General features: G+C 41.0%; 2 protein-coding genes across 5 annotated transcripts in view; both read left to right on the plus strand.

Moving 5' to 3' along the window:
* Positions 1 to 1,447: 1,447 nt before the first annotated feature.
* Positions 1,448 to 7,903, plus strand: park7 (parkinson protein 7). Its single transcript, XM_075461352.1, has 6 exons — positions 1,448 to 1,643; positions 2,024 to 2,125; positions 2,356 to 2,415; positions 4,252 to 4,321; positions 7,192 to 7,278; positions 7,604 to 7,903. Exons 1-6 carry the CDS (start codon positions 1,554 to 1,556, stop codon positions 7,762 to 7,764), a joined length of 570 nt encoding a protein of 189 aa, XP_075317467.1. The 5' UTR covers positions 1,448 to 1,553; the 3' UTR covers positions 7,765 to 7,903.
* A 408-nt stretch (positions 7,904 to 8,311) lies between these two features.
* The window catches only part of kcnab2a (potassium voltage-gated channel subfamily A regulatory beta subunit 2a), an 89,396-nt gene continuing 74,290 nt past the window's right edge, over positions 8,312 to 23,417 (plus strand). For 2 of the 4 annotated variants that reach the window (XM_075461356.1, XM_075461360.1), the window contains exon 1: positions 8,312 to 8,395. The gene's annotated coding sequence lies outside the window, so the exon portion shown is untranslated. Of the gene's footprint in view, positions 8,396 to 8,443; positions 8,524 to 16,028; positions 16,307 to 23,417 lie in introns of those variants that run through there. The other 2 variants (XM_075461358.1, XM_075461357.1) reach the window with 2 other exon arrangements.

A 23,417-nucleotide genomic window follows, 5' to 3' on the forward strand; every position in this document is an offset into this window, starting at 1 on the left:
CCGTTTAGCATCCAAACTCTTCCAACTTGCATCAACACTGTCACTGAAAAATAAATGTTCTCTGCATGCCACAAAAGACCAGATATAACGTTCATCATTAATGGAGCATTCACAGATGCATGAGTCACTCATGCCATGTGCAGTTATGCACACAATACCATAACAGGTGCTGGCTTTTGAAGTGAGTGCTGAATAAGCTGGATAAGCTGGATAAGGAATGCAGCGTCCATGATGTCCACAGAGAATTTCTCATTTAAATTAATCAGACCACAGGAAGGATTACCACTTCACCTCAGACTGTCTGAAATGAACCGAGAAGCAGGTGGTGTTTCTGAATCAGTTTATTTGTATGATAGTTGTATCTTGCAGCTACGAAATGTGTTTGGCGACTGTGATTTTCAGAGGTTTTCCTGAAAACACTGCAGAGATTTTCAGTACAAATTCTTTAGGAAGCAGATTCACAGCGATTCTTCATTAGTTTTCAGAGCCAAGATTTCTCAAGGTTTGTCAGAATTCTTTATATATATTACAGAAGATGAAATCTTCAAATTCTGTGAAGTGAGAGACTATTTATTTTCAAAATGTTGACGTATTCGCCCACACAGAGTCTCACAGAGAGTCTCAGGAGAGATGAACCCCTTCCCATCTCATAGTCTGGGATGCTCCTTTTATCCTTCATCATGCTGCTGACCAATGCCCAGTAACTTTTTATTGCATTGCATTTCTTGTCCTGTCTTTCCAAAAACAATTCTTAATTTTACTGTCAGCAGGTGTTGTGCTGACTTTATCCTATTTTTCAAATACAGAGAGGGTTGCAATGATTTGAAAATCAATGCATTCTATTATAACTTTTTACACACTGGTACAGCCGTTTTAGATTCATGCTTGTCATGGTTTCAAAGTAACTAAACACTATTAGCTTGATTTAGAGACATTCAGTTGAGCTTGACTGATCGTCTTTTTGTCTCTCTTAACCCTGAGAAACTTGTCCAAGATGTACCCTGCCTGTCCCCCAACGTCAGCTGGGATAGGATTAGTATTCCAAGTATAGTCCTGTCTTAAGTTAAGTTATCAAAGGGTGCAGGCACATAAAACTTAGATGCATGAGTGTTATTTCAGGGCCCTAAGTTAACTGCTCTCTTATTACTTTCCATGAAGGGGCACCAGTGCTCTTAAAAAAAAAACGAGTGGAGCTGTTTGTATATTATCATTTGTTCAGGAGACAAATAATGCTGACAGTGGTCAGAGCAGCAGGATTTTGGATGATGTTTGAAATTTGTTTCAACACTTCAAATTTGCTACAAAGGAAGAAAAAAACGGTGAATAGCTGCGATTCCTGTGTTGACTGCAGAGGGAAGATGACAGCTTAATTGACATGCTTTTTGAGGATGTGATGTAAAAATGTGAAAGAAGCGCTGTTTCCATAAAAGGGGGATGGAGCGACGCATCTGGCAACCCTCCTCCCCATTGCCAGGCATGCCTGTCAGTGCCTGGAGTTGCGCACTTAAGTTGTCTCGTCTCTGCACCTGCTGAAGCTAAACTGCAAGCCAACCATGGCAGGAAAGAGAGCGTTAGTGATCTTGTCCAAAGGTGCAGAGGAGATGGAAACTGTTATTCCTGTGGACATCATGCGCAGAGCCGGGGTTTGTATTCGTTTGCAGGCTCGATGAGACGTTGTATGCTAATAGCTAGCACCGAAGCCTGCTAGCTTCAAATAAAGTTGGTCGCACCGTTTGCCCTTGGATCACGACAGTGTTATTATTGTGACTTTGTGAGGAAAAGGGCCTCATTGGAGATGTATTTATCACAGAAGGCAGCCGTGTAGGAAAAAATACGAGGTCTTTGCAGTGTGCTAAAGTTACACTGAGTGCTAGCATTTACTCGACTAACGAGCAGATTTGTCCTCGTGCTTTTATTATTCTATCAGCAAAGCGTTTGTCCAGACTTTGCTTTGCTGACTGCACACGGTCTTATAAGCGTTAGTCATGCCCCAGTGATGATACTCTTTTTGTTATATCTGTAGATTGCAGTGACAGTTGCAGGTCTAACGGGAAAAGAGCCAGTCCAGTGCAGCAGAAACGTCGTCATCTGTCCCGATGCGAGTCTAGAGGAAGCCAGCAAACAGGTGGGGCTCAAAATCTACCAACAAGCGGTCTTGGGCCACGACTCGCTGACACGGATCTTAAAGCGCATCTTAAGATTGACCCTGCAAGCCTCTAATAACTCGTCTTTAAGTGTCATAATGATGTTCAGTGTTTTATCTTTACATTTTGGTTGATGCTCACTAGAGATGACAGGTGTTCCGTAATATCAAAGCTTTCCTGCTTCTGCTTTTTTTTTGGTTTTGTGTTCAAGGGACCATATGATGTGGTGCTTCTGCCAGGAGGGATGCCAGGGGCCCAGAATCTGGCAGAGGTGAGAAATACTGACACATGCAAACGTGTTTTTCCAGTGACAAAAAGCTACTCTGCATGTTTTTTTTTTTTTGTTTTCCCCGTTTATTATTTAGTAGCATCGGAGTGCGCTGTTGGTGCTTCAAGTCAGTAGAAGGCACAAAATAAAAATGCACAAAACACACAATTTGTCCCAACCTTTGAAGTTTGAACGGTAAATTTCAGATTAAAGTGAGACACCGTTGCTCATGTAGAGGAGCTGATTAAACAAATATATTTCCAGGGACTGTAACATGTCTAAATCTTAACCTTACCAACACCAAGCATGTCAGTGACGATACAAACCTCACTTCTCTCATCCACTCTTTCCATTCATCTTATGTCAGCGGAACTTGTCTGAATGAGACGCTTCAGTTTGGTTCAGAGGGCTGCGATGACAAAACGGATAGAAGAGATGTGGCCACTTAGCTGGAAGGTGACATTCGCCAACATTCTGCAATTTCCGACCATTGAAAAAGAACCAGCAAGAAAAGAAAAGTGTGCCTGTAGGGGGGCGTACTTGTGATGAATTGACACAGACATCAGCTCATTCTGAATCACTGATATGAGTAAAAAAAGAAAGTGCAAAGCGATGACTCATTTGTTGCTTTTGTTTGGAGCACATGGGATGCTACCTGCTGCTCATTCATGGTGAAGTGTGCAGTTACGGTGACATACGACTCTGTGTTGACTACCTCGGCTCTAAAGTGCGCAACATGATATAGAAGCCCTGGTTCTGAGACTGCAGACACAAATCCTTGACGATCAAAGTTGCGATGGTTTGTAATTTGCTTTGCCCCTTTCTGAGTTCTGATGGAATATGACCTCATTTGCTCAATGGTTCCCCCGAGCTTGTCGCAACCACAGCCACGTGTCTCATTCTTTCCCGGCTAAAAAGGTATAATGTGATTTCTCACGTTTATTGTGTTTCCCCCAAATATCTTATTTCACCTCAATCGAAACCAAAGTGCCTCCGTTTTCTAGTTTTAAAATGAAGTAAAGTGAAATTTATTTATATAGCACTACACAGACTATCCGGGCGCTTCACCTCTGCTCCTCCAAGTTCCTCCTTTTGTTGTTCCGTCAACGTTACCTTATCAATTACATATAGAAAAAATAATTTTTGACATCTTTTAATTGATTCAGAATATTGTCCGAGTGCATCTTGATGCATTTAAAATTCGATGAGTTCTTCCACCCCTTGGTCTTTGCAGGTTTTAACGTTTGTTTCTTGCAACACAGCTCAAGTCTGACCTTTATGCAGTCCCATTAATGGATAGGAATGCATTTTGAACTGCTTCCGTTCACAGCGAGTACGTGTCACACAACCACATTGTGCTACTTGGACTAAATATGAAATAACATGAACTGCCCAGTGTGCACACGTGTTGTTGCCCTCTCTGTCTCTGTTGTGGGTTTGCCTGAATGAAGCAGGGAGGAACTCGAACGTAAACGATCATATCGGCAATACGAGAATGTGTAAACATTCATGTAGTTGTTTCATATATTTATTCTTTATCCCACGACACTTGAGGTGTGCTAAAGAGAGCGTAATTCTATTAGAATTTTCTTTGCGTTAAAATCATTATGAAATTCAATACTAAAGTCGTCCTGTGGAGAGCATGCATAATAGAAATGAAATTATTTAGTTTAATAAACCAGTGTTTGTGCTGAGATGTGATATTTTTGCAGAGAAGCTGTGTGGGATGGATGAGTTGGCCAGTTTGTTTGTGTTATCATCGTACAGTCAGCATATACACAGTGGAATCGCATGACCTGCAAATGACTCACTGCATCTGGTTTCCACTCTCTCTCGCAGTCTCCTGCTGTGAAGGAGGTGTTAAAGGATCAAGATGGCAGAAAAGGCCTGATTGCAGCCATCTGTGCAGGTACAGTTTGTGAAAACAGACCAGTCTTGATTCTACACCGCCAACCTCTAACTGTGGTGTCTCTCTATGGGCTAAAAAGCTTGAATGCGTTGTGACCTTTAAGGCGACCATCATGTTTTTGATTAGAATATGATTATGTAGACGGTCCAAATATTTCTGCGCACATCTTTTTAAGAGCATATTCTAGTCAAGGCTACGTAAATCAAAACACGGGTTGACGCAGCTTTAATTTTAGGGTATTTACATCCAAAATGGAGGAACAGTTTAGGTGTTACAGCACAACTCTTCATTATTTAGATCCCTTTTTTTTTTTTTTTTTTTTCCGTAAGAGTTGAAAAGTAATTTGACTCACAAGCTGTTTGATAATCAGTTATGGGACATTTTTTTTTTTTTTTTTTTTTTGTAGTTAAACAGGTAAAGCGTTGAGGCGACATTAGCATTTGGTAACTGTTGCTGAAATTGCCTAGCCCTTGTTACTTACTAACTCCTGAAAAGTTTAAGCTTAATCTTTCAGTGTGTGCAAATAGAGCTGAATGGAGGAAGCTGTTTAATAAATATCCATCAGGTGAGCTTAAGCGCAACAGTCTGACTCGGACTAAAAACTCACAAATTTTGTTTAAACTTTTGCTCTTTAAGGAAAAACTTTAACTCCTGTTGTCAAGGTTTGCCAGTCTGAACACTGTTTGGTTTTCCTGGTCACATCGGTGTGACAAATATGTTTCGGTTGTAAAAAAAACAAAACGGAGACCTACAGCAGTTGAATACAAAGGCGGTTTTGGTTTTCTTTAGAAAGCCTTCTCTAATTTTGTATCTGAGTCTGTGGGACTGGTCGGCAGCCCCGTGAGTTGGAGACTTCTAGCAAAAAGAATGTAAGCCTGTTGGCTTAGAGCGGTAGATTGTGAGGAAGAAGACAGTGTTCTTACACTCTGAAAAAAAACTCTGAGTGAAAACTATGGGCACTGCAGCAGATTAGAAACATTTTCTCCAAGAATCTTAAGAATCTTTCAGCTTCCTCGACTCTGTTGATCACCTGTTACACTCCAGCTCTTAATAACTGATTTTTTTTAAATTTTTTTTTACAGATAACTTATTTTAGAAATACAATACGTATCTAAGAAAAGTGTACAAAGCACAATTGTCATGTGAAAGGGCTGGTCGTCTTGGCTTTGAACTGCGATTCTACATTCAAGAGTATGTGTTTACTTGGTGGACCAAAAAAAAACTGTAAAGAATACCAAGTAAAGAGCAATCTCCAGGAGGCTGAAATATCGTTATCCAAGTTTACCATCAGAGGAGACTTTAAAGGAGCAAAACGAAAGGGTTCACTGCAAGGTGCAAAGAAAATGAAAGCCTGACGATAAAATATCTTAAAAAGGCAGACGCGTTGTGGAACTGCGTTCTCTGGACAGATTACATTTAGATCAAACTGCACAGTAATGCCAGAACGAAGAAGTATGGCGGACTTCAAATGGCTCATGATCAAAAGAAACATCATCTGTATAACACATGGAGACAGTATGATGGCATTAGCATGCATGGCTTCCAGTGGCCCTGGATCACTTGTGTTCTGCGGAGATGTGATGGAAGCAGTCCAGTGAATCGTAAAGTGTACAGGGAAATACTGTCTGCTCATATTCAGCCTAATACTGAAGGGTTGATTAGACAGCTCTTTACTGGGCAGATGGACGATGACCCAAAACGTACTGAGAAAGCAACCCTGGACTCGCTGTGCATGGCTGTCGATTCAGACCACTTTCTGGTATTTTGGTAACTGGATACAACCGCATTTCATATAAACATGAATAAATTCCATACTTAATTTGTAACAGTGAATTCAGTTGTCAACACCTTTGGCATATTAAGTGAAAGGTTGTTTTATTGTGTCCCTGCGGAATCCAAAAACCACTGAGATTTTATCTGATGAGCAGAGAAAGCAGAGAAAGGACACAGGAAGGACACTCTGAATAGGGGCAGGGGACCATTGCAGCAAATTGGATTGAAGACTGTCCTAGAAATGACTGCAATCCTCACAGGAATATACACTTTAATGAACCTGCCAACACGAGGACTCGTAGCAAGACTTATTATTCTGCCGTAACATGGAATTTATTATCGTGACATGAATAAGGTTAATTGAAAAAGAAAAAAAAAAACTTCAGTACTGAAAATTGTATTTCAAATGTGTCTCTCATTCCTCGGATGATAGAAAAGTGGTCATCTTTGCCCTCCTCTCTGCAGCTGCCTCGCTGCTCGACTCTCCCACACTGGCGTCCTCTGGGTGGGGACTCGTAACTGGAGTAGCTTGGCTTTAACCGGCAGTCTGCTGCTCTGCCGGGGGAAAGTGTAATCTTTAGACTGCACGGGAAGCCAGCCAAAGGACCATGATCAATAACTTTCTATTTATTAACAGTTTTTGGATGAGCTCACTGCAGTGCTAGGACATTACCAAAGTTAATGCAGCAGCAGTCGGTGTCCTCAGCCTCTCCTTTTTTTTTTTTTTTTTTCCTCCCTTTCCAACGTGGTGCAGAGTCTTTGGAGAGAAACTGAAACCGTACACTGTCCGAGTGTATTCTTAGACACAATGAGGACATCTTTAGGACACCGTGTTATCAAATATTTTATACATGAGTCATTCATTTATTATCAACTGAAATTCATAATGTAAAGTGCTTCAAATTGTGTATTTTTTTTTTGTTTGTGCTGAACATGAATGCAGGGATTCCAGTATGCAGCTTTCTGTCTTATTTTACCCTTGACAACTCCATAAAGATGACAACCGGGACTGACACAAGCAACAAATCATGTTTGTCAATGTCACTTCACAACAGGAAGCTGTTAAACGAACCTTAAACAGCTTTGCCCCTCTGCAGGTCCTACTGCTCTTCTGGCACACGGCATCGGCTACGGCAGCACAGTCACCTCGCATCCCGGCACGAAGGAGAAGATGATGGCAGGAGGTAAAGAAAGTAGACTACACGTACAGTTTGTGCTGTTGTAATTGTTTGCGAAAGGCAGCAGATGGTGCTGTACTAGCTCCTTCTTTGCCTTTAGAAAATGATGCCACTCTGCAGTAACAGAGCACACCACTCAGAGGTGAAAGTGGTTGCAGGAATTTGACAGAACACACTGGAACTGGGTCAATGGAAATGTTGATGGATAATCTGAGTGTAGGCGCTCGCAGTACCCTGATGTCTAATGTGTGGCTCCTAGTTTGTAGTTTTAGGCTCTCATAGTCATTAACCTTATGGAATTGCACTTTGTCTTTTTTTTTTTTTTTTTTAGACCACTATAAATATTCAGAGGCTCGAGTACAGAAAGATGGACATTACATCACCAGTCGTGGCCCAGGAACCAGTTTCGAGTTTGCCCTGACGATCGTAGAGGAACTCATGGGAGCTGAGGTTGCAGCTCAAGTCAAGGCTCCACTTGTCATGAAAGACTGACTGTAGCTGCATTGACTTTACAATCCTGCAAGCAGCAAAGCAGCAAGCACTACTGCCTGCTCTAAAGTTCTGAAATGACTGAGAAGGCAAATATATGCAGGTTGGACAGAGTATGAAATAAACCATTTCCTCCCGTAAACACACCTGTTTCTGTTCTGATGAATTACCGTCTTCTTTTGTCGTTGTCAAAGGTCTCTGAGATTCGCTATAAGACGTTTGTACACAGGGTTTTTAAATTAGACTAATTGATTTAGTTTCATTGTGCTTTATTACACTAATTATTTTTGTGTAACAAATATGTTTCTCTTACTCTGGTTTATTAATACTTGAGGTCACTGACTCGTTTTAACATGCCCGCAGGCGGTTGTTGACACCTAAATATAGTCTGCATAATGTAATGTATTTCTAAGCGCTGCTCGGAACGCGGGAAGAAGAATACGAATAGATTGGCAAGTAGCCTGGCGAATTAGAAGCGTCGGCTTGGCTGCAGTTGTGTTCTAACTGACGAATGGCAGCTCGTTCACGGCGAGTGGGCGGGGCTTAGATGTAACGCGTGGTGGCTGTGTCAGAGCAACAAAATCCGGAGAGGTCTTCACCACAGTCGAGAAGGAAGAGAAGGGTTTCTCTAAAGGTAAGAACATTGGACTTTAAGTTAAAGCGGTGCACGTGTCTTTGGACTTATAAACGCTTAGGCTTCGTTTAACTGCGCTGGGAAATTTGTCATGCCTGCCATTTCATTTCAACGCAGCGTTGATCACGGTAAGTGGCTATAAACGCTATTGAAATGAACAAAACTAAAACGTTCCTAACCCTAGAACAGCCCGGAGAGGTGTTATATCATTTAAAGAGTGGGTGTTTGCGAGTAAGACTCACTGCATTAGCCGTGATTAGCTTGCTGAGTGGTGAGCCCTAAGTTCGCTGCAATCCGTGGACATAATGGACTGATATCAGCGTCTCAAATTGGCCCGGCATACCAAGGTTAACTCCATGCTCGTTGTTAAGAGATGTGTTTACACTGAGCGCACAGGAGCCAGCGAAGCCAGCGGAACATCGCATCTTAACGCTGAGAGATCCCTCTGCAGATGTGAGCCGACATGCAGACGTCAGCTCCAGAGGCTCTCCATCCTCAGCAGCAGCCGCTGTCAGACTGCTGCATGCACCGACTGTGGTTGCACGGTGCGGCAGAGGCCAGGTTAAGTCCTCCATCAGACCGTGATGACGAGGAGATTCAAAAATATCATGATCTGAAAAGCCATTGTCTTGCGATCTCACTTACCGTGACCACTGGAAATGGTAAAATCTCTGATGGTCAGTCAGTGAAATGCTACCCTGCTGCAGGATTTTTGCAAAATGTCTTTGCGTCACTCAGAGATCCTCATCGACAGTCAAGTTGACGCTCTCATCTCTCACTTTGGCACTTAAAACAGGAAGAACTAGAGGTGCTATCTGTGCCTCTCTCATTTACACAGGCAGGAAATGCAAAGCGAGTTCTCTTCTGGTAGACTGCATGTCCAATTGCTGGGAAACTGCCTCTTATTCCACTGCCAGACAGCAGTTATGGTTAGCAAAGCATGCAGAACCAGCACAAAGAAGTCAGGGGTCATCCAAATTAAATGGCAACTCAAGTGGCTTTTTCAACCACCATACAGCCAAACAGAGATGAGCCATAAAAGAATCAGGCTCGGTTGCTGTTGCAGTGTGTGAAGAGAGATGTGTCACTGTTAAAGTCGCACAAAGTCAAAATCACGGTGCACCTGCTTATTCCAATTGCCTTTGGGTACAGTTTGATAAGTCCAGGCTTGCTGTTTTGCAGTATAACAGTCTTCTACATTTTAGATGGGGCTATGCCTGCCATTTTGAGGTATCATCACCACAGAAACCACCGTTTAAATAGTGTCTAGATGACAACTGCACAGTCTCGTTAAAGCTGTGTTTTTGAGATATTTCTGGAACGTTCACATTTTTTTGCTGTTGCACATAACATGTTAGAACTATTCTGCTTGAGCAGCTGTACAGTAAAGAGCTCGAGGCTTGACTCCCTATTTCTGGATGGGGCAGAGGAGAGTGGGGTGGGGTGGGGGTAGGGTGAGGCTGAAGTCTCTGAGTCACTGGTTTAGCTAATTATGCAATTAGACTGCTGCACTTTGCATCTCCTGATTAGATCCCTTACTCGCTTTGGCCTGCAGACAATGACGACGTAAATTGCTCGCCTAAGTTCCTATTTTTTTTTTCCGAAGATGAATTGAAAAACGGTACAAGACTGTTTTCAAGCAGTTGGAGTTTATCAGGCATCAACAATTTTTTTTTTTTTTTTTTTTCCCCTGTCAGCAGCAACAAATGGATGGATTTGTTTCATGAAGAATCTAATGGATAGTTCCTGTTTGTTTTACAATTTGGAATCACAGAAGCTTTTGAATAGAATGAACATTTTGTGTTAAATTGTGTCCAGCTTTATTAACATTTTCCATTCGCATAGCTTTGTACCCCATGAAACCACCATGAACCTAATATATTAACCAAAGGAAATTATTTGGTTGGTACAGTTTGTACCAAGTATGACACTTAAGGATTAGGCTGGAGATTCCCCCATCAAACCAGCCTTTGTAGGAGTAGCTAGCTTGTGGGGTTCGGTGGCTTCCCCTTCACTGGATTTATTACATGTATGATTGTTGATTAAAGGAGGCATTGAAAGGAACACAAATATCTCAGATTCTGAGTAAGAGGGAGATTACTGGAGCCAAGGAAGATGAATCATTGCCAACTGCTTATTTAGCAAACCTGAAAATTGCAATGTAAGTAAACTTGAGGTATTAAACGAGTGAGAATCTTCACAAAACTGGTACGTTACAATCCAGAATTAACTGCTGCACAGAGATATTTAGTGTTGCTACGTGAGCTGTCGTAATGCCAGCGAGTGTCACCACACAAGAGAGTTAAAAATGGACATCAGCTGATGACACCATTTGTAAATGACCCCAATTGTCTTTTTCTTCTCCATTAGATTCTGTTGAAAGAAAAAAAGAGGTCATATTGGCACATATGACACAGCAAAATACTCAGATACTGATATAAAGCATCTAATCAGACTGTAGATTACATGCTTTAAGTGGGACAGAAGAAGGTGTTTTTTTAGTAACCTTTTCCCCCCTATTAAATACTCTTGGGAACTTTGTTTCCAGTGACATGGTTTAAAAAAAAAAAAAAAAAAAAAAAAAAACTCTCGTAAGTACAGCGTTGTTTTCATGCATTCTCAGAACAGACCATGACGAGGTAATTGCACAGATACTCAAGACTTTTTTCCCCCCTTTAAATCGAGAACATTTACAAATGCAAAGGTTAATGAGACACACTGAACTCAGCAGTCCAGACTCTCACTTATCACCCGGTTGTAATTGGTTTTTCCACATACACGTTAAGTTCCACACTTCTGTGGGGACAAACACGCTAGCTTTAAATCTGAATAAATGAACGTGGAAGTTTTCGTATAATGGTGAGATTTGATTTAAGTAATGGTGTTTTCAACATATTCCCTGCTTTCTGCATTTTATTGTTTGTCCACAGGTCAGCTACAATTAGCAGAAGTGAATAGGTCTGACCTAATGTACCAAAGAGGATCCTGAATCCAACAGGAAGATCATTAACTTCCTCAGTGTGTTTGCTGAATGGAATAATTGTATTTCTTTCTGTGCTGTATGTAAATGTGAGTAAAAGTGCTGATGCTGTGCAGTTTCATGGTCGCATGGCTTCCAACGTTTCTGGTTGGAATAATTGGTACATAATCGCATCCGCATGCGTTCTGTCATCAAGAAAAAACAATTACTTTGTGGATCCATTTGTGCTTTATTGAAACTGATGCTATGAAGTCTTGTCTGAAATATTCTGATACTTCTAAGAAGCTTTCATCCGTACACATCTTATTTTTGAGGAATTCAGAAATTTTAAATTGGCTGGGCATTGTCCCTCCTCTGTCTTTTCACCCTTGGACATTATTTAAATTCAAATTCCTGTTTACCCACTCATCAATAATTACAAGCACTAAGATCATTTTAATGTGTTTTTTATATAAAATAAAAAAATCGGGCATAATTTACATGAATTACTGCATGTTTTTAGTGTCAATGGCCTACATCAGCACCGTATGTATGTTGTAAACGAGTCAGCCCAAGTCCACAAATCCCATGTAAGGGCTACTCGATGAGTGCTTTGCATGGGTTTTAGTTTGGTTGTTGAGTGTAGGTACGATCGTACCCAGGGTTCTTTACAACCAGATCAATACATTTCTACAGACTTGGTGATTCTCTTCCCTAACTGAGTCAGACGATAACATTGACAGAGCCTCACTAATTCTTGGCCGATTAGTAAGGCTGACTGTGTACCTTGAGGCTGCAGACATACAAGTGAGAGTGAGCACGGTTAGCATTGTTCCTCATCCTTGCGAGGCAGAATTTACACACCTCGTCCGCTTTATTCGGTTTGTACTTTCTGTTAATGAATAAGATCAAAAGCGTGTCCAGATGTCCTCCCTCAAGACACAAGTTTATCACTTGTTGCAGAGGTTTGTATTTCTCTAATTAATCACCCATCACAGGAATGTTAGCATAGCATGGGAGCTACAGAAGTTAAATTTTTCTCTTTGAGGCTTTAGCGTCATCTGAACTTAATGGTGTGACTACTCAACTTTATTGTTGCCTGAGGCCGGCACGATTAAACTATCGGCTGCAAACTTTCAATAGATGCAGAGATGTCCACACCGCAGCAAAGAAAAGTAGAAATGTCTTCATCTTTACATGTCGTCATGTTCATTCAGTGGTGGTAGTTTTCCTCTGTGCCAGAGCACATGGTAAGAGCTGGTGAGAGACCAGAAACTGCCACCATTTCCTCAGTCTGTAATTTTGTTTACTTAATGCCCGTCACTTGTGCTGCTCTCTGTGTTGTAGTCCCAGCGAGACCAGGCAGAGACTGGAGTAATAAAAGCCTAATGGCCTCCTCAGAAACACCCAAAGGACACTGGATTCAGCTCAGCGTAGAGCTGAAAGAATAACCAACCTTATGTAAAAAGTCTTTTAGACGATGATGGTTTCCATGTTTCATGTTCCCGTCCACTTAATTGCTGTGACTGTTGGTGGTCTTTATATGTATGTTTTTGCTCTTACAATCCAAGGCCACCTTACGTCATGACCGTGCAGGGCTGGGACCCCAAACAATGCATTACAGAACAACTCTTTTTTTTTTTTTAAAACTGTGCGATTAGCCTTATGGTAATAGAGTTTTCTACTTTAGATTGTTAAAAATAAAGATATGTGAGTGAGTGGGTATTAACATATTAACATCATGTGGGAAACTTTGTTATATTAAGAACATAATTTTTGGAACTGTTCCTTAAAAGTCTTGGTACTTTTAATTTTCATAGCAGTGATTTGATGTATGAATGATTATTTTTTTTCCCTCATGTCTCATGTTTTGACCCATTTAATCCTTTCACATTTCCTAGAATCTGCAAGATCTTGAACTGGTAGTAGTGGACTTCTACAGTAACTAATGTAGTCCTATATAAAAATGGTTATATAATCATTTTTTTCTTTTTGTTATTTATTCCTTATATTATCAATATATACCCTGCCTCACAACTTAACTGTGTTTTTTACGATGGTGTTTTATGGCCTGTGGTGTCCCATGCTTTTAATACATGCATCAGAAGGGATGTGCCACTTGGGCTGGATTTTAACAGCTCGTCCTCATTCGCTGCACCAACACTGCATAAAACAGAAGGAAGAAAGATTTTTTTTCCCCCCTTATTTTAATCTAAATATTTAAATTTTCACTGCGACGGCCCCATAGACGATGCTTGCTCTTTATATGGACACATTAATTGAACTGAAGGCTTATGTTAATGCAGCCCTTACACCAGGGTCGTGGTGAGTTACACTCAAGGATGGTATCTGAATTGGTGCTCTTTGAAGAATGTCTCAACCTGCCTCGATAACTGGCCTGGAGATTTGTGTTTCTACACTCCAAACAAACTGCGATCAGACCTCGTGGAGGGTAGAGAAGGGAAAGATGGATGTTTGTTGTGTTTTTCTGTAAAGATATTTTTGTTATGCTTGCAGACAGCTTTCAGAGCATCAACCCTCTTCCCTTGATAGCAGTGGCAAAGTTGTGGGTTCACATTAATGGCCCGAATGCTTTTTTTTGTATTTTTTGCTGGTTGGAAGAAGGGGGCAAACATGCAGGCATCTGGCATGATCGCAAGAGAGTTTGCCTTCCCTTATGCAGCTGCCTGGCAAAGCTCCAGAGCATCACACGCAGAGTACATGCCCGCTGGAAAGAGCTGTAAGTCATACGCTTTGGAAGACAGCTTTTTGAGATTTGTTTTGCAAGTTGTCTGAGGAGCTGTAGAAATAAGTGAATTTTGTATTTAAAAAAAAAAAAAGTATTAAGGTGGAGGATTTGGAGATGGTTTACAAACAATCGCTGAAAAGATTAGATCCATTTCACAGAGAGCAAAAATGAATGGTTTTAATGGGTACAGTATTATTTGAGAGCTGCCATTAGGAGGCAAATGCAAAACGATGGAGTGCCATCATCCGATTATCTGGCAGACCCACCATGGTTGGTGTCATTACTGCAGAGGAGCAATCCGTGGAGCCGGAGTCTGGCTGGAAGAAGACGTTGATGCTGTGAATGGGCTTGAGCGCACAGTAAGAGGCCAGAGACAGTGGTGCGCAACAATGAAGCTGTAGCCGTTCCCCTTAGGCTCTGAGCAGCACAAACATATATATTTATATGTACAGACACACAGACCGAGGCCGATCTTTAACACAAATTGAAAGGAAGCTGGTCTAAGTAGACCTCTGAAGACCAACGAACGATGGGGGTATATAACATTCAGTGAGTGAATGTCATAAATGTCAGTGTCTTTTTTAAGTACTGCATGTTACACTATGCACACTTTGTAAAAGAATAATCGGACACAATGATTATCTAAGTCTATCGGTTGCTATACAAAGTGTTACTAAACTGAAGTTGTTTAGCCTCTGGTGGTCATGGCATTCTTGCTCCGTATGTTTCTATTTGTAAAGATCTTTGTGCGTGTGTGACAATCAATATTGTACCATAATACAATAGAAAAATAAGATCCATTGAGGAAAAAAATAAAGAAAATCCATCTCCTTTTCCAAGTTTTCTTGCCTTAGCACTAATTAATTTATACACCGATAGCATACTGCTAAAGATTTATTTAAAACAGAGTAGTTGGAGGCTAATGATAGGGCCAAGGTTTTATCTCTTAACTCACTTACTCGTTATGGAAAACAACCTGTACTCAAAAAAAAAAAAAAAAAACAGTTTGAGCAAATCTGGTATTCCAGTTTACTGATGCAAGTAACCTCGATGCCAGAAATACCTTCTTCCCTGCCGCACTCACTCTTTATTTATTTTTCTTAAGAGTTGTGAGGTAGTCGCTTTCATAAATGTTGTTTAAACATCAATAACATTAAGTTAAACCTCCATCAGCTCTTTGAGAGCTGTGGGTTTATAGCCCATCGATTTGTGCTTGCATTACTTGCAAACGCTATCAACAAAGATGGGGTCACTTTCTCAGAAGTTGCCATCTTTAGGGTTGTCTTTAAAATTCAGACTATGTCTTGGAGAATAAATGTATTCGATGTGAAGTATATATTACAGCTTATTTTATTGATCCTTTTAGGGAAGTAATCATCTCACATGTTGATGTCTGTATGAGTGCGCAGCCATGAAAAGGGCATTGAACCTGAAATAGATTCGATGGCTTAAAGACATTTCAGCATGAAGGGTGGTACTTTGTGGATGTTTGCTTGTAGGTCAGATATCTGTCAACTCACGGTAAAAATCGGGCATATAAAGGATTAGCTTGTCTTTCTTTATCTTGATGGAGCTTGCTGACACCTTGCAAACCTTTCTCTCTGAGCAAGAGTCAGCTTTCTGAACCAGAAAGCTTTTTGCAAGCCAACTAAAGGTGAGCCAGTTTACCTGGAAACCATCCAGTATATCTTGCCATTGAATTTAGAGTTAACACACATTTTTGTTTGTTTGCATTCGTCCTGCCCATCCTTGTTTTTTTGCCTACCATTTACAGGGCACTTTGACTCACTGAATGCAAGCTTTCAGAAATGCTGATGGCGCAAAGAGAGGTGTGTGTGTGTGTGTGTGTGTGTGTGTGTGTGTGTGTGTGTGTGAGGGACTGAGAAGAGGAAGGAGGGAGGGGCGTTTCCTATATCGCATCTGCTCTGCTCAGTGACTCCAAGCTTTCACATTTATTCTGTCTTTTTTCTTTCCGTCCCTGTTCTCATCCCAGTGTCACTTTAGTTCTGTCTCATGATCTAATGTCAGACATAGGTACATGCTCATAATCTTGGTTGCACTGGACCTCCCATTGTCCACTCTTGTATCATTCCTCTTTCCTCTCCGCTCTCTGTTTTCCTGCTCAGTCTCTTGGATTTTAGCTGCTGCTTTTACTGTTTACCCCGTTTCTCTTCGCTGCGTCAGGAATCGGCTACAGACTGAGGTGGGTGTTTTTATTTATTTTTATTTTTTTTATTTTTTTAAGAGCATCATCGTCTTGTGTCTTCTACATGTCTTCGGTGTCTTTCTCTCTTCACGCTCTCCCCTCTTCTCTCCTCTGCTCTCACTTTGTTGTGTCAGTGTGAGTCGGGATGATCGTGCCTGTCTGTTCCTACAGGGGAGCAAGTGCCGTACTATCTTTATGCAGCAGCATTTAACATTGTCACACAGTATGCTAGTGAGGCAGCATATCTACCTCTCCAGATCTCTTTGACTGTCTGAGAGCTGTCAGTGCGGTTGATAGCGCTGCTGCTGCTGCACCGAAAACCGTCTTTGCATACCTTATTATACTGGCTTGTATTTTCCTCTCCTCAGTCTTTACTCCGTTACTCCCTTTTGTCTGAGTGTCCGTCATGTTTTATGCATGCTCCGTCCTTTTGAATTCTTCCCTAAGACTTGGTTATGCCCCAGAATTTTTAAAGATCTACCTTTGAATAGTCAGGGTGATGGACATGGGTGCAGGCTTGTGCTAAAATACTCACACACACACACACACAAGTCTTTTACACAGCAGGTTTGGCTCCGTTTCACCTTACCTGCCCTGCTGCTGCAGTTCCATCTGTTGCAGTTGCCACAGTGAGCAACACCGCAAAGCGAGGCTTTAACTGTTCTCCTACTGTTGGGATGGGTGTTGCTGAGAGGTTGCGACAGTCATCAGTGGCTGGCCAAACATGCTCCCGTGTATTTGTGTGTGGGTGTTCATGCTGAGGCTGATTGCAATGGGCTAGTCTCTCTGCATGCTTGTGTGTGTATGCTCGTACATGTGTGCAGGTGTGTGCGTTTGCATTGTTATATACAGTGTGCGTGCTTCCGTGCCAATGGGCTCTGGTCCAAGAAGAAAGCACAGGAGAGGCATGCTGCAGGGCTTGGGTTTGGTGCAGTAAGCTGTTGAATGCTCTGTAACAAGCAAAAAAGAGACAGACCCATGTGCTGGTGTCCTTCCACTGGGCTGGTACATCTGTACTGCGGAAACGCATTTCTGAAACGTCTGCAGTCACTATATCCTTGGGTAGGAAATCCTTGTAGCTTTCTATTATTAACTCATCTAAAATTTCAGTTTTCATTATGCAGCTTTACTCTCGACTGAGCAGTAGTCAGGTTGGTTATTCCTTTTTTTTTTTTTTTTTTGTGTTGTTCTTCACAAGAAGGCACAGATTGGGAGCAAGAAACAATACTTCTGATGTCACTTCAAACTAAATCCCTCGAAATGAATGCAACACAACACCCAGTTGCAAAAGAGCCTGCTGATTAATCTGCAGAAATGCTTTAGTTGGGTGTCATGCCGAATACTTGTTATGCTAGAAACAAAGTGCTCCTTCTCTGATGATGCTTCAGTTATGCTGGGCCTGCAACTTGCTGCTGTACAGGTAAACTGTTTTGAGCAGTTACTGCGCAAAGAAATTCCAATGGAATAGAAAAGATCTGTTAACTCATAGTAGCTGATGTCAGTATATACGTTACCAGCTGCATCCCGAACTGCAGTGTCTGTCGTCTTTGATAAACAAGGTGTCATTTGTAAAAGTACACCCCTAGAATTATTTTGAAGGCACTTTTGACAGAGCTTGGCTATCAGCTGCAGCCCTAACAGCAAAGTTTATGTACAACTTGATTTTGGCCAGTGACGTACTGAATGCTCAAGTTAAGTTAAACTCCCTGCAGCCAGTGTTGACTGCAGTGGTCGACGTGGAATTGTGTGGGTTTAGATTCATTAGATGGACAATTATCAAACTGTTCAAAGCAAACCTTATGCAAATGTGTATAATCTGCCACTGATTGAAGAGAGCCTGATCCATAACGTGCATCCTGACTCTACAGTTTTCACAGCTTAGATTCTGGATGCTGCGATGGGGGTGTTTCGTAAACTGAGCCCAGTAATCATTTTGCTGTTGAGATTTAGCAGCCTGTCTAGCATCATTAGGCCTGTTTTGGGACTCCCAAGGGGCTGCACATAGACACGTGTAGAACCTCACATGCACACAGGAACTGCATGATGCTGTAAAGTTACAAGATGCAATTTTTGAGGCAGGTGCGTTGGTCCCCTTTCCAGTCCCATATTTGTAACGTAGTCTGAAGACTCCTGTTATATTCACTTTGAGTGTCTAAACTGAATCAAAAATTGCCATCATTATTTGAAGGGTGCAGTTTGCCAATTGTAGAAGCTGTGATTCAGCTATTGCTGATTTTTTTTATTTTTTTATTTTTTTTATTTATTTTTTTAATCAAATGTTAACGTGAAAAAAACTGTGCGGATAGATCTAGAAGCCACCGACTTTAGCTGTTTATGACGATGACTGTTGTTAGCCATGTAGGTCTCATTTTGTTACACCCCACAATGGGGTGTAACAGTATTTAACATTTCACAATGCCATAATACCACAGTAACTACTTATGTAATGCTTGATAAGTCGATTTCAATTAATCTTATTGACTTATCATACAATAAATGGTTGACATCAATATTGCTTGTTGTGTTTACAAGTGTTTTGGGAAGAATATTGCTGTAATGATGCCACCGGTTCGGTGCATTGCCTTAGCACACCGAACATATAAAAAGCTTCACTGTGACATTTGTTGCTATTGTTTCTGTTTGCACCGCTTCTATATTCTTGTATTACATTTCAATTCCAATCTTTTAAAATTGGTAATAAAAAAAATAATAGATCTTTGAAAGGGTGTACTTGCATTTGTATGCAACAATACTGTGTAATATTGTCATTATATAATGGCTCCAAACTAACAATATTGTTTATTTATGTTTATCCCAAAGGTGGGGTGTGAAAATGGCATTTTTTGTATATGTTTATATATATATTAGGAAGTTAGCAGATTACAAACGCTTGGAGAAATGAGAACACTACAAACCATAGTTTTTAAGGCTTGAATATTTATATCAGACATCGGTACAGAAGACACAGCAGCATAATGGCCTTTTCAGAGAAAGATTTCGCTTTCTCTGAGTGTTGTAATTTAAGCTCTTCTGTTCGGTGTTGTGGCAGCAATCCTTTGCAGTCAGGAATGGGTAGACTTTAAAATTTCCTCCACTGAATTAACGAGAGGTTGAGTAAGTCATCGGTTTGGATTATTAATGAGTGGTGATTCGACGCTTTACTATCACGATCTGTGGAATTTGTGGTAGATTGTTGTAGATCCTCTGCAAGTACCACATAGACCAACATGACAGTTTTACATGGAGGGTTCATACATGAAGTCTAGATGATGTCACTGACTGTCGAGGATTTCAGTTCTTAAACACGACTGCTTTTAGTGGGCTAACATGCTTGGAAACCTGACATACCGAGCGATTTAACAGGAAATTGTAGATGAGCGCCACCAATATTATTTTTTTCTCAATTTCGAATTTACATAAGCGCCCTTTACATCATCATAAAACAGTGCTCTTAAAGAATAAATGACTGAAATAACACTCGGATAGCTAAACTCGGTAAACATACCTGTATACAGTTATGCAGTAGTCCCCCCCCCCCGAAATGTCTGTCAGTAATTCACCAACTGTGACTCTGGTCGTTTTCACTGCTGAGAACTATTGCAGTTTAATATTCAACTTGACTTCGGCTGCATCGCTGTGAACCACTGACTCGCGCATATTTTCATAGATTTCTCTCCTGTTGTAAAGCTGCTCACACAGTCTCATAACTTCCTTCCTTCTGCTGTTGCCTAGAAACCGGGGTAACTTTTCCTCTTATTTAGTGACCTCTGTGTATCATTTTTCAGTTATTTGTTTTACTACCTCATTAGTTCTAAATTCAAGCTCAGATTTACCTCAACAACAGTAATGATAATTACTTTTTCTGTTGGAACTTTTTCTGTTTTTACCGCCTGTAGTCTTGACAACGTTGGCATTAAAAGATCTGCTTTCTACGTCACAGATAAAATCGGATGGATGCCGCTTTCTCGACTATTCAGTTGGTCATTCATATGAAATGCAACTTTCCAAAGAGGCTAATCATCCATCGGATGAAAGTTGCCTTTCAAGATTCAGTTTTACTGGTACTTTGGTCTTTCATTGTTTTCAGTTTCCCTTTAATCACGGTGTCAGATCTGAATCTCTCTTTGAAGGGTAGTTATGTATGATACATGTGCTGTTAATGGCTAGTGCTGACTATTATTGCATGTAGGCCTACTTGCTGTGTAGCAGGTATTGGATGTCTAATACTTGTTCTTGAGACTTGAAAGATTTTTGTGATGGAGAGGATTCCCCCAGAAGTATTTCCATACAGTGCTGGACTGTGTGTTGAATCACTGACAGAATGCCAAACCTTAAGTGAAATGGTTTGTCATTATAATGGTTGTCTGGCACCTCCATGAGGGATGTTTTGTTGTTGAGATGGTTGGTTTGTTGGCGGTTTTTCAATTGTTCAATATTATTTTCACACGTTTCATATTTAGAAATGAGTTGCAGTTGACCAAATTGATAAACAATTTAGTTATATAGTTAAGATTTCTACTAGGTTTCTACTGTTGTGGTATTCAATTATTGTAAATGACATTTTTTTCCATCTCGGGCTTGCTGTTCAGGGCAATAATTTGATCATGATTAAATTTATGTCAATCTTCAGTCGATCCTCAGAAGACTCCAGTCCAGTAGTAATCTGCCTCTTAGCTGGTTGCTAACCACCAAGAAAACCCAAAGTGAAAAATAGAATTCAATGACCTTCTGGCGGACTAAGGAAGGAAACTGGGCAGAAATGTAGGTGAGAGTGAGAGCAGCCAAAAAGAACCATGAAAGTGACTGAGCTCTTCTCATGCTGTCGAAATAGCTAACCAATAAGGTCCCACTAAACGGGAAACGTGACTAATTTGTCGAATTACCTGAAAAAGTACGACTCGGCAGAAAGCATGAAAATGCGGGTTGAAGTAATTTCTTTATATCTGCAGGAGTGGGACTCAGTTTTACTCAACCACTCCTAACCTGAAGTAAAGAATTTCCCCACTTTAAAGTAAAAAATTAGATTGTTTTGCAGTTTTACCCAATATTGCAACATTGCAACATTAGTTTAGTTGACAGCTGCAAAACAAACATGTTCTGTAATAAAATTGCCATCATATTTTTTTTTTTATCATGGTTTGTGAGCAGTTTAGCGACTTGCAAATAATCTAGAAATACTCTCATTCATCATGTGACATAAGATCCACGTTTCCACTGGGTTTTATTTAATTTAGGTTTATTAGTAACTTCTTCTTTCTGGAGAGGCATGCCTCTGCTATATGACAAGAAATGAATTATCATACAAGTAGGAATAAGTTGACTTGCTGTCTTCATGATGTTTCCTTTTTAGCACTGAACCTCCTGCATGGCGAAACACATTTTCACGCATGCGACCTACTTTTAGACGATACTCGTCAGTGTTGATGTGCAGCGGGGCTTTTTTCCTTTAGATTTTCTCCTAATTCCTGATCTTACCCAGATTTAGTGGCATCACGATGAGTTATTGTGCTATGTATTGTGGAGGTTTAAGTAAAGTGCATCACATGTGATTTGTGAGCATAGATCCAATTGACAAAGACAAAACCCCATTCCTTATGATACCCTGCAACTATGTGTGCACAGTCCATGTGAATTATGGGAACAGTCTAGCAGGTGTGAATAATAGCTTAGCGCTTACTGTTGGGGTTGACATGTGCGTGTGACTTATGAGACATCGTGCTGTTTGTGATGGCTGAGTTATTGGGGTCATGTCTATATTTTGCTGTAAACCTACGAGATTGATTTGTCTCGGCTGGAACACTGTGGGATTTTTGTGCTCGTTGTTGGTGGCTACTTTAATAAACCCTCAGCACTCTATTGCCTGCCTAGCATAAGGATCCCTGATTTACCCTACATTGATGTGTTTATTTTTTTTTTTTTTTATGGTAACAAAATCCACCTTAGGCAAACTAACATTGTTTTAGCTTCGTGTGTAGACATCATTGTGAATTCTTTCGGACATTAGGGGAAGTGTTTAGAGAGAGCCGATGCCTTAGATGGTGTCGCAGCCCATTCACTCTTCTCCAAGTTTCCCTCACCGACACTGTCTGCTCCAGGGTCTGCCAGTTCTCCGGCACATTTGTTTAGGACCAGCTGCTGGCTTAAAATGCCTATGTTGGCTACCTTTTCATATTGCTAAATAAGATTGGAGGAGTCTTAATTTCATTCAGTTGTGCTCACACAAGATGATGATTGGGAGTAGGAATGAGTAGAAGTGTGTTAATGCAAACAAAACCAAATAAATGAAATGCCATCCCTCAGTCGGAGGGTTGTCAGTCCCAGTGTGTGTGTGCTGTAATGAAAGTAGAGGGCTGGCTAACCTGGCACATAATTCCCAGACAAAGGGGAGGAGGAGATGGGAAATGCAGAGAAAACCAATACTGAGAGAGGAAACAAACCTTCCAATAAGTTTATTTAGTGCTTCATATTCACCCATTAGAAGGTGGATTTACAAGACCAGGATGAATCAGGCCCTTTTTACATTAAGATTTAATGTAAAGTGGTAAATGCAGTATGTTTAAATGAAGCGAGCTACTGTCAGTCGAGCAACTCGAACCCTCTTCGAACGAACCGGGTACTGGTTGCAACACGGATGTTCTGTGGTTGTGAGAGTGTGGCGACGAAGCAAACGACTCTCTGATGATGAAGTTACATGGTGCAGAAATTCACATTAAAGTTCTCATTTAAACGTCTGCAATCTTTTAAGGTTTGACTTGTTTTTAAATGGTGAAAAAGTTGTTCTTCTGAGTAGTTTTTACCTCCATCAGAAATCCCTCTGAGAATGCTGTGACTGACGCCCACTGCACATAAGACACTAGCCCCTTTCACACTGCGACCCGCTACCTTAGCGGGTCCAAATTGCACCTTCGACCCGCGTCGAGCAATGTGAACGCTTGGCGTGTCAGGGTGACCCGTGTCGCCTGAAGCCGAGTTCAGGGGGCGTTGCCTAGTGGCAGAGCGTCACACGAAACACTTAAAAAGCTGGGCGTGTACAATGACGTAGGCACAAGCCATGCATTAAATACACCTTGAGGACCTCCATTTGCAATTGTATATGCAGTTCATGGAG

The sequence above is a fragment of the Odontesthes bonariensis genome, chromosome 3 (genome assembly GCF_027942865.1).
Source record: "Odontesthes bonariensis isolate fOdoBon6 chromosome 3, fOdoBon6.hap1, whole genome shotgun sequence".
Lineage (NCBI taxonomy): Eukaryota > Metazoa > Chordata > Actinopteri > Atheriniformes > Atherinopsidae > Odontesthes > Odontesthes bonariensis.

What these genes read in the sequence shown, in the direction of transcription:
- park7 (XM_075461352.1), top strand. Translation starts at nt 1,554, where the DNA reads ATGGCAGGAAAGAGAGCGTTAGTGATCTTGTCCAAAGGTGCAGAGGAG. An exon ending in ACATCATGCGCAGAGCCGGG is followed by an intron (nt 1,644 to 2,023) that starts GTTTGTATTCGT and finishes TTATATCTGTAG; the next exon opens with ATTGCAGTGACAGTTGCAGG. An exon ending in GGGCCCAGAATCTGGCAGAG is followed by an intron (nt 2,416 to 4,251) that starts GTGAGAAATACT and finishes TCTCTCTCGCAG; the next exon opens with TCTCCTGCTGTGAAGGAGGT.